Genomic DNA, 11,019 nt, shown 5'->3' on the forward strand with positions numbered 1-11,019 from the left:
CCATAAAGACATGAGCGCATTCGAACTGTTTGCTTTCAGTATAGCGAAATGTGTTTTACTACACTGGTACATATTCCCATGTAGCAGCTGTGGTTGATGTGATTGATCTTGCAGAGCTTTTTTGACTTTTGAATGTTTTGGCATAAATCTAATGTGACCTTTTTGTTCTTGTGACTGATGACTTGTTTGCACCTTGTGCTAAACAGTCTGTATTTTCTCTCTGTTTTTCTCAATAGAAACAACTAGGATAACTGCTGAGACAGAGTTTTTTCCCAACTCGGGGATTAATAAAGTATTTCTTATACTTATCTTCACTTATGAAGACGCTTACCTGCTGGAGAGTGCTCTCTTGGATGCACAACTCGGATGTTGTGATGATCTACCCCACTGTTGCCCTTTGTTGAAGTTCAGTCCCTTTTATGTTGCTGAGCTCACAGTTTTTTAGGCACTTTAACTTTCACCTCATTTGACTGCATGTTGCAGATTCACAGCCACAGCTTCCAAAAGGAAATTGAAAATCACATTTTAAACCCACTCCACTCCTCTTTTTACCCACTTAACTGATGAAGAATAGCACCTCACGGCCTTTCACGTCAACTGCCCCCTTTCTTTGGTCGCCTGAAAAGGCGAGGGCCTTATATCCTAAACTTTTCCTGCGATTTAGAGTGGACACTCTTGATCTGAAGCTGGACTTTGAGCCCACGTTCATCATGTGAATGCGACTGTCATGGTAAACGTGTATTTGCAACAGTATTTGCACGTTTGACACGATCACACCATCCCCTGCCAATGTGCAGCCTCGGGTATTTTTAAGTAATGCATAAACCGCGTGGCCTCAGATTACGTGGATGCACAAAGATTGACCGGGCGTCGGTGACGCCACGGGAGGGAGTGGTCTGCGAGGGAAGACCGCACCTCCGGGTCTCCGCCAATCCGAGAGAAAGCCGGCTTCCCCTTAAGCAGATGGTCGTTGATATATAGCTTGAAGGCGCAGCTGAGCTGATGCAACACTGAACGGAGATAACACGAACATCCCATTCTCAAAAAGACGCAAATCGCAGAGGAGCTTTCTTTCTGTGTGTGGCTGTGTTAACTGCAGATTATCTGGTGAGTGCACCGATCCCGATATTTGATTTCTTTTACATTTAAGAACCCGGCCGTTTTTTAATTAGTCCTCTTTTCTAGGGAAATTTAAAATTTAATTTTAGGGAAATTATGCGCAATTTATCAATTCGTGCTTCCACTCTTTTTTTTCTTTTTTTGAATCACGTGTGTTTAACCTTTCTATCCCGATCAAACCATCTCTCTCTCGCTCTCTTTTTTTTTTTTTTTTTTTTTTTAAACCAAAGCAAAGTCCTCTTCTGAAGTGCAGCCGGTTGCTAAGTCACAATGACGTGCTGAGCTCAGACAGAGAAAATATTTAGGATCTAAAATAGTGGTTGCTCTCATTCAGAATTTCGTCCACCAGCAGCAGTTTTGCCTTCGTGGAAAAGCAGCTGCACATTGGAGGGTATGGAGATCAGTTACGCTGACGTTAAGGAATTAAACGATCGGCATGTCCCATAGAAAGGAGTCTTGGCGAGCTGTGGCGCGCTGCCCATATTAAACAGGGGGCTTATATGATGAGTACCTTAAACGATGTTGCTCAATATTGAACAGCACATGCTCTCAGAAGGGGATAGGCCACAAGCATGATGGAGCGGGAGAGCGTGCTTTTGTGCAAAAGTAATGTTTTCATGCTTAATCCATGATCTCTGTTATTAATAATTTTATGGTTCAATATATATTTGTAAGAAAATGAAGGCAAACAAAATGAAAGCACATTCCGACTCTGAGTCCATGCCACCCTGATCTTGGCACCGTTTTCCAAGGCTCTGTATGCCGCTGTACGCCCTCTCTCCTTGATTGGCTCTCGTTGAAGGCAGGGCAGTACATATATACTCCAAAGTAACTCCGTTCATTCTTTTACTAGGAAGCTCTTTGAACCCTCGGTAAGTCTTTTCTGAAGTGATGCGTTGCGTAAAAGTCTAGACGTCCCGTAATGAACGACAAATTTAGTTTTATTGCGCTATTTTTGCATGAAGTAGTAGCTCAGTATGCTTAATTTTCTGCAGTTCTGTACCTTTCTAAAGATGTGTGGTGTTCGTGTTTTATAATGTTTTTAGATAGATAGAGTTAGAGTCATGTTGCGTTAAAGTTTTGCTCAACTTTGACTGTTTTGGTGTTTTTATGCGCTTTGATTCTTCCATTGCACTCATTTTCTCTGCATCATGTCATTAGCATGTCATTTGTTGCAATCCACGGGTTTTCGCTTTTGGTATGTTTTCTCTCATCTCAGTGTTTTCAGATGCGTTTGATCAATCTGCCCTTTAAGGGAATTAAAATAAAAAGTTTCCGAGTGCCACTTTTGTCGTTTAAAACTTGTTTGTCCACCTCTCGGAGCTTGAGGCTTGGAAATGAGCCGAAAACCTCATGACAAAAATGTTGCGAAGTGAGGCCACCAAATGATGCCAGAGTCTAATTAAATATAAATGCAAATTGGCTTTCATTAGATTTGTAGAGCTCTGCTAGACTTCTTTTTTTCATTGGAATTTACCAACCAAAGTGTCACCTAAAAGTAAACAGACACATTGTTCCCTTCCTCCAGGTACCAACATGCCTGTCGTGAGGATCTTCAGCAAGGTGGCCAAGCAGGCGTTACTCAGTACCCCAGGCTGTGGCTGCCAGCCCTTAACGGTGGCTGTACGCAACATCAGCTTCTCCCCTCGACAGGTGACCTCTGATGCCAGCTTCCATTCTGTGTCCTTCTCAGAAACAGACCACCCCAAGGTGCTCATCACAGGTACGTACGAAGCATCAGGTTTTGGTCTTTTGCAGCCATGCAGTTTAGTCTAATGCTTTAACAAAAAAAGGCCGTTTTAAAATGCACGAGGGTTAGAAAATATGCTGTTCTGGGACTTTGAGATCAGCGGGGTTTCTGACAAGTTTGGCAATGAGAGCTGAGAGGGATGCCATTAAAAAATAAAACGTGGGCGTCCAGTGCTGTGACCTTTTTTTCTTATGGCCACTCTCCTCCTGAGGTACTTCAGTCTCCATGGAAACTAAGCGCTGGTACTTATTAGCTGCTGCGCATCTGATTTGTGTATGGTGTCCTCAGATCACTCATAATATTTCCACCTCCCTCCAACCTCTGCAGGTGGCCTGGGACAGCTCGGTGTAGGCCTGGCCAAATTGTTGAGGTAAGGATTTTAATTTGTCCGAATATAATAAATGACAAGTTTTGTGTTGATTAGTAATTGTAACACTGCAGTTAAACAGTTTATTATAAGGCAAACTTTGTAACATTGGTTCCTTCGCAGGAAGAGGTATGGAAAGAACAACGTCATTCTATCTGACATCCGGAAACCTCAAAACAGCATTTTCCACAGTGGTGAGTATACTCACATATGCTATATAAAAATGTATACAGTTCAGATACACAAAAGATACTATATTAGCGGTGTTTAATGATTACGTTGCATAGCATATACAAGTACATACAAGACATTTTTTGCCCTTTTCTTTAACTTTTTCTCTCTCTATAAGCCCAGGTGTTACTGAAAAAGCCATGTCCAACTGTAATATTTGTAGAGTGTGCAGACAGTCTTTTTTTCAGTATGATGATCCTCTTTTGGGTGTATTGCTGACTAATGCCAGCCTTACAAAAAAAAGTCAGGGATTTGGCAATACAGGTTGTTACGCTTTTGAAATAAATCACAGCATATTGCGTCAGACTGAAATGGACACATTTGAATAGTAAAGTGTCTGCAAATAAAGCCTCTTGCTTTAATATTGATTTATCCTTTCTGTGTGTGTGTGTGTGTGTGTGTGTGTGTGTGTGTGTGTGGGGGGAGTGTTAATAAATTTCTCTAAATCAACATTTGAATTGAAACTTCTTAAGTTACTTTGCTAACATTTAGTAATGATCAGAAGTTGCTTATGAACATGGAGAACATACAAATTCCGAAGTGTCCTATTGGCAGCCTGTACTGAAGGCTAGGGAGCATCCTTGACAAACAAGCGCAGTCACAGTGAAGGTGAAACAAAACTCTTTACAATGCTTATCCATCTGTCGCCATCAGGCCCCTTCATCTACTCAGACATCCTGGACTACAAGAACCTGCGGGAAATTGTGGTGAACAACCGCATCACTTGGCTGGTTCACTACAGCGCCCTCCTCAGTGCTGTTGGAGAGGCTAACGTGGCCTTGGCACGCTCTGTTAACATCACCGGTAAGTGAATTTGTAACCAATCTGTCTCATGTGGGCATAACGATGTAGGATGATGCTCTTGTTTTTCATGGGGCACTTGCTGAGCGTTTAGCTGTCTGTTTTTCAGGGCTTCACAACATCCTGGACATTGCAGCAGAGCACGGCTTGCGTCTCTTTGTCCCCAGCACCATTGGTGCCTTTGGTCCCACATCCCCTCGCAACCCTACGCCAGATCTGTGTGTGCAGAGACCCCGCACTATCTACGGTGTTTCCAAAGTACATGCTGAGTTGATGGGAGAGGTGAGAGCTCAGAGTTTAATCTAAACTCTTAATGGGCAAACTTGATATCAAAACCATAGAATGTCCTGAAAACTGATGATCCTCAGTGCATGTGCCTGTTTTTGTTTTTTTCTTTTGTTTTCATCTATCATCAATTGATGACTGTTAAATCTAAGTTCATCTGAGAAGCTGCTTGTTCTAAATAGCGGAGTTCTTTCTGTTCTTTAACAGTACTACCACCACCGTTATGGGCTGGACTTCCGCTGTCTACGCTATCCTGGAATCATCTCTGCTGATTCCATGCCCGGTGGTGGCACAACAGGTAGGGTGGATTCAGACTACAGATAAGGTTACACTTTTAACGGTTGCTTATTCCTGTGCTGCTATCAAGTGTCAACTTTGTTATGCAACTGATCTATTTCAGAGTGTTGTTATGACTTGTTGCATTTTTTTTTTTTTTTTTTTTTTTCATGCCATCGCATAACTTGATCCGGTGTCTCCATATTTTCACTTGTTTGCTCAGCCACCACACCCAAATCCTCTTATCAGTTAGATTTTTAATTACAGTTTAGCTTTTCATAATCGCATGTTCCTCAAATATTTTACTTGGTATACTTTCTGTTTCTGCTGCATTTGTTACTTTCTTTAAGTGCATAACAGAGTTTAGATTTTTCAGCATTTCTGTAACAAGGCTCTTTTTGTTTTTGTTTTTTTTCCCCCATCTCTGACCAGACTACGCCGTCCAGATTTTCCACGACGCAATCAAAACTGGCAAGTTTGAGTGCAACCTGAGACCTGACACAAGGCTGCCCATGATGTACATCGACGACTGCCTGCGTGCCACACTGGAGGTGATGGAAGCACCGGCTGAGACACTAAGCATGAGGACGTACAACATCAACGCCATGAGCTTCACCCCCGAGGAACTGGCCCAGGAACTCCAGAAGCAGATGCCTGAGCTGGAGGTCACATATGAGGTTGACCCTGTACGACAGGCAATTGGTAAGCAAGGCTTTGATTTCTTAAAGGAGAAACTTCTCATTAATCTTTGATATTTTTTGATGGTGAAAATCCTATAAGATAAACTGACACATGCTTTAAATCTGTTCCTTTTCAGCTGACAGCTGGCCGATGAACTTTGATGACTCCAATGCACGGAATGACTGGGCCTGGAAACACGATTATGATCTCCCAGAACTCGTTCAGACGATGCTCAACTTCTTTGGCTCAGAAACACGCATGGCTCGTTTTAACTGAGGCAACGCGGCATCAATCGTAGTATTTTTTTTTAAAATGTTTTTTTTGTACATGATGTAAAACACTGACCAAAGAGAACAGAGAAACATGGCCTGTAAGTCATCATCATCCTCTCACTTCTCTGTGTAACATCAGCAGGGTCCTTCTTGCTTGCCACCGACCGGGCTTGTCTCAAATGTAATGGTCAATGAGGACTAGAAGATCCTCACCCCCATCCCTGGAATCTAGTCTCTCCACCTCTGCTTTGCTCTCTTTTATCCCTTTTCTATTTAGAGATTTGGGTGAGGGGCAGTCAATGAGTTGAATTGGTGTCAACATTATCAACCTGAAGCTGCGTTTAGATGAAACAAAGGGTAACTTGCATGCTGAAGAATTGTGCAAATTTTTGCAATATTTTCTGATGAATCTAGTTAACAAATGGGGAATGTTGCATTGTACAACTGAAAGCATTTCTATGTTTTTCTTTTGAAAACCCAAATGGTGAGGTTTTTTTTGGGGGTTTTTTTTTCCTGCTAAATTTCCATAATCTGGGAATTTTAGGCCTAAAGCTTTGGGGCCAAACTCAAGCAAGAGGTATACTCGTACACGAGGTGTATCCTTTGTTGCACTTTAGACAGTTGGATCTTAAAACCTCTCACAAATAAAGGAGCCTAATCACCTACAGGGATGAATACCTGATACATTGTATCCATTTTTTTTTCAAGCAGTGTGGTGCAGGGATTCTTAAGAATTGTTTTTTCTTTGTATTCCATGACAAATTATTTATTCTGTTGGTGTTTTAATATGCGGGAGCACTTCTTAGCACTCTCTTTCTCTTTTATTTCCACATGTTGCTGTCCATGTTTGTTACTTCATTTTTAACATTAGGTCTTTGATTATTTTCACATGAAAGAGAAATGAGAGTTTAGAGGAGACTGTATTTGTGTAAAAGGAACTCTGATTGTCTTCTATGTGAATGTCTTAGCAGGTTTTGCCTGTTCATTCAAACAGCAAGCTTTGACAATAAAAAGAGAAATCGCATAACTGTGAGTCCTTTTCCAGTAACTTTCTACACCTTTTATTTAACCATCAGTTTGACCTGTAGTGAGTTCAAAACCCGGGCTCGAGGAGGGCAGCTTGCCATACCAAAAACGTTTGTACAGACTGTTCTCCCACAGATAAAGGAAGTGTGAACACATCAGTCCTGAGAACACAACTCTTTCCTTCTCTGTAAAGAATGTTAGAGCTGTTACGTTTTAAAGGAATTCATTTGCATTTGTTTTAAAGCAGATCAGTGATCTCTAGCACACATATTGGGCTGTGAGCTGTGCATGTTGTTGATCAGAACTTGGATAATATAGTTACTGACAGCAGAGTTAAGTGTGCTATAGTATGCATTTACTGGCCTTAATGGTTGCTCAAAGCTTAACCTGTTGATAGATGTAGAACTGACAATCAGATTACAGTCAAATATGTTCTTTACTGATCTGAATATAAAGATTACATAGTGGAAATGTCAAAACTTCGAGTAACTTCTCGGCAACTGTATCTTGCTTCCAAGAAGCCAGACTTTCTTGTTCTTGTTTTTAAAGAGGTTTTGATCAACAGTTCTCCAGCTTTCTGAAGGTCTTTCAAAGCTTTTCTTTGGACACTGGCTGCTTTCTCACTCATTTTTAGTCAAGTCCTTGTACCTCACCATTTTCAGAGGAATGTTGTTTTTGTTTAAGCCACTTAACACTGACCTATTAATTTTTAAGACATAAAAAAGGCACATACCTCAAAGCAAGAACCAATGCAATGTCTACACATAACTAGCACTAGCAGCCAGTCAAAAAACACAATTTGTTCCCACTTCTTTAACTGAATCTAATATAAAACATTTTGACAGGAATTAAATTGTATTTTTTTCACCAAATAGGTGTTTAATAACAAAGAGTCACTAGCTGAAACCCTAGTATATCTCAGCATGGTGTGCGGTGTGCCTTTAAGAATTTGAGGAAACTGGACAAATGAAGGACAAAATTAGAAAAAGCATCACCAGCAGATGAACAGTATCTGAAAAATTGTATATTTAATATTCCTTTAGCTGATTCTATGAAAAACTCTACCAATGCAGTAAATGCATACCATATAGAAAAACACCGTGGAACACTATCAGTCATGGATTGGCCTCCCCAAAGCCCAGACCTCAACATTATTGAAGCAATGTTGGATCATCTTGACAGAACAAATTTTTATCTCAAACAGTAATGCAGTCTGAAATTTGAGACACACCAAACTACTTCTCTGCTTGATTATTTGAGAGAAATTGAAATTAATTAGCAACCAAAAACTTGTAAAATGCAAAACACTGACCCAGTTTGCATAGTCAATGATGTTCTCCCACAGAAGAATAAGAAAGAGGAAATAAACCTCCCAAAGAAAAGTGTCCTCCTCATCAATAAACCAGAGCTGCTGGATTTTCCTTATAAACGGGATCATAAACTGTAACCCTGAGGACAGCAATGTCCTCCACACATTCAACAGCCTGTCTCATATTTCTCTGTGTCAGTACTGCTGTAGCTGTTCCAGGTGACCTCGCTTTGCTTTGTTTGCAGTTTGTGCTTCACGAGAAAGAGCACAGACGGGGAGTTTATATCAGTGAAGTGAAAGAAGGGGCGCTGCCTTTTATCTTACTCTCATGAGCTCTCATCACTAATGATCACCTGTTCAGTCTTAATATCTGTCAGCAAAACTGCAGGTATACCTCCAAGCTGAGAGGTTTCTTATTTTTTATTTGAAAATCTCAACAAACTATCGGGGAAGCTTTTAAAACTGTGGGATTTCAAACTAGTCCCACCTCCACCTTACCTTGTACAAATCCTTTTAAAATGGGAGTTTTATGTGATTTCTACTCTCCTGAATAACACCAGGTGTGCTTGCAGTCTTGTGCTTTATGGGCTTGAAAATAAAAATCAATATTTGCACCATTTTCACTCTCTGTTGTTGTGAATTAAAAGCAAAGCTTATTCTGGACTAAAAAGACAAACAAAAAAGCTACGTAAAACCTGTAGGATTCGCAGCTAACTTACACTCGTGTGCAGGCATGCACTACAGAGGCATACAACAGTTTGGTCTGGCTGCAGGTTAAGTTCTCAGAGGCAGTTTTCTCCCAGAGAAACTCAGCTATGGATGACTGTATCTGAATGTGAGTGAACATGTCTGTGACAAGGAGGAGGGGCATTAAAGGGTAGTGCAGGAAACAGAGAGGCTCTCTTGTTTTTACTACTTCTGTTCCCCTTCTTGTAAGTGGAACTCAGCCTCTTATGTAAGACATCTCCCTGGGCGCTGCCTTCCACCAGCCAGTCAGAGAGCTTCTCTTGTTGCTCGGTCCCCGCTGCTCTGGTCGTCATCGTGTAAAGAGATTCTCACAGTGTTCAGGAGATTATGTTACACTGGCGCAGTCAGCCGAAGACACCACAGCCTCTGTTCCACAGCCAGCTGTTAGTCTACATGGAGGCTTGTTGCCATGGGGATGCAGGCCAAGGCACTCTCCTAACACCACTAGCACCAAGGACCCAAGACCACAAGCCTTCATATAACACCCTCCGCCATCAGCAGAAAACAGTAGAGGCCTTTGCTGTATGGTATAGGCCTCCCTATGAGTGCGATCACTGGGGATTCTCAGCTCTGTGAAACCATTACACAGTTACACACAGACATGGGTGATGGAAGCATTCATAAAAATAAAAAAAAAACATTTATTTACACTACATGAGTTTGCAGAAAGCGCTTCATCCCATAGGGCAATAAAGAATATGAAATATTGTTGGTTACAAATCTCTCAATGTATTTTTCACTGGTTCAGCCGTCTGGAACTGGGCTATATTTACAGCTGTCGTAAAATCAATTTTTACTGCGGGGTTATGTTCCCCTTGATGCACTGCGTGGTTAAACTATCTCTAAATTTAGCTCCACGTTTTTAATTTGATGATGTTTAGACCTGATCTGACCTTTTCACCTCAAGTACACGGTGTGCACATGCTTAGAAAAGCACTTTTAGCATTTTATATAACCCGCTTCGTTGCTGTAACACGCAAAGCACTCTTTCAAGATTCATGAAAAAATGAATGATGATTGATTAAGTGTAGGTTCTGCTGTCTTGTGAGTTAAGATGAGCACACTTTTTTCTCCTGATCCTTTCATGGCTTTGGTTACGCAACCTAATTCCCTGCTTGAGGTGTTAACCCCAGCCACAGTTCAGGTCAGATTATATGTTCCCTTGATAGAGTTTTGACCGTTAGAAACCCCAAGTGATACCTGACACTGGACCAGCAGATAAAATGAGAGTCGCTCCTTCTAATCTGAGTAAATCTGTGCTTTCAGGACTAGACTCCGTGGCATACAAACATGTCGGTGTACAGTGTAGGCTGGGTTTCACCTTTATGCCAGCCTATTTACAGAGTCTATGTAGCAGTTAGTGACATATTTATTCTGGGCTGTCAGACAAGCTTCAGTCTTTGGCACAGAAAACATGGAAACCAAAACTGTTCAGTTTGAGTGATCATCTTAGTGACTTAAAACACAATGAATGAACAAAACAGCTGCATATCAGACAATAATCAACATCCTATGTGAAATCTTCATTTGGAATCACTGTTCAAGAATTCAATTGAAAAGTAAATGGCTTAGTAGTAACAACTCCTGCTCTTGCTCTTTCTACATAAACAAATGTGAAGGTGACCCAGGATAACATATCAAGAATAAGAGTTTTACTCTTCAGGTTTTCTTCTAAGAAGTCTGATAAATATTCCCAGAAAGCTTCTACAAACACTTACTCCATCCTAACACTTTTGCCTGCAAAGCTAGGACCCTGCAATGTACTGCTGCAACAATATTAGGTGTCTGTGTTTGTGTAAAATGATCTCTGAAGTTTGTTTTCTGTGCTTGAAAGCCTCATTAGGCTCTGCCTGTTCTTTTGCACAATTAAAACTTTCTACACCTTTTATTTAATCATTGGTTTGTTGACCTCCAGCAAATTCAAGACTCGCATACCACAGGAGAAAGCTGTTGTGCTCGGGCTTGAGGAGGGCAGCTTGCCATGCCAAAAACTTTTGTACAGACTGTTCTCTTAGTTACAGATAAAGCGAGTGTGACAACATCAATCCTGAGAAAACAACTCTTTCCTGCTTGTTAAACAATATTAGAGCTGTTATGTTTTAAAGGAATTAATTTGCATATATTTTAAAGCAGATCAGTGATCTCTAACAAACAT

The 11,019-nt window shown here is 41.0% G+C and overlaps 1 protein-coding gene across 2 annotated transcripts; it reads left to right on the forward strand.

Moving 5' to 3' along the window:
• The first annotated feature begins 953 nt into the window (after positions 1 to 953).
• Positions 954 to 6,809, forward strand: tdh (L-threonine dehydrogenase). Of its 2 annotated transcripts, none has more exons than XM_086264137.1 (9): positions 954 to 1,107; positions 2,648 to 2,842; positions 3,197 to 3,239; positions 3,360 to 3,430; positions 4,122 to 4,271; positions 4,378 to 4,550; positions 4,761 to 4,851; positions 5,262 to 5,531; positions 5,647 to 6,809. In XM_086264137.1, exons 2-9 carry the CDS (start codon positions 2,656 to 2,658, stop codon positions 5,784 to 5,786), a joined length of 1,125 nt encoding a protein of 374 aa, XP_086120263.1. In that variant the 5' UTR covers positions 954 to 1,107; positions 2,648 to 2,655; the 3' UTR covers positions 5,787 to 6,809. The 2 variants fall into 2 exon arrangements, with proteins under 2 accessions (XP_086120263.1, XP_086120264.1); XM_086264138.1 differs by lacking the exon at positions 954 to 1,107 and adding an exon at positions 1,899 to 1,991.
• Positions 6,810 to 11,019: the final 4,210 nt, after the last annotated feature.

The sequence above is a fragment of the Aulonocara sp. 'chitande type north' Nkhata Bay genome, linkage group LG15, assembly GCF_057382095.1.
Source record: "Aulonocara sp. 'chitande type north' Nkhata Bay isolate Kocher_YH1m ecotype deep benthic linkage group LG15, A_spYH_male_GT1.1, whole genome shotgun sequence".
Classification (NCBI taxonomy): Eukaryota; Metazoa; Chordata; class Actinopteri; order Cichliformes; family Cichlidae; genus Aulonocara; species Aulonocara sp. 'chitande type north' Nkhata Bay.

Bases quoted from the DNA above. Each gene is read 5' to 3' on its own strand.
- tdh (XM_086264137.1), top strand. From the start codon at position 2,656: ATGCCTGTCGTGAGGATCTTCAGCAAGGTGGCCAAGCAGGCGTTACTC. The intron at 4,272-4,377 runs GTAAGTGAATTT...TCTGTTTTTCAG, and splicing joins ACGCTCTGTTAACATCACCG to GGCTTCACAACATCCTGGAC. The intron at 4,852-5,261 runs GTAGGGTGGATT...ATCTCTGACCAG, and splicing joins GCCCGGTGGTGGCACAACAG to ACTACGCCGTCCAGATTTTC.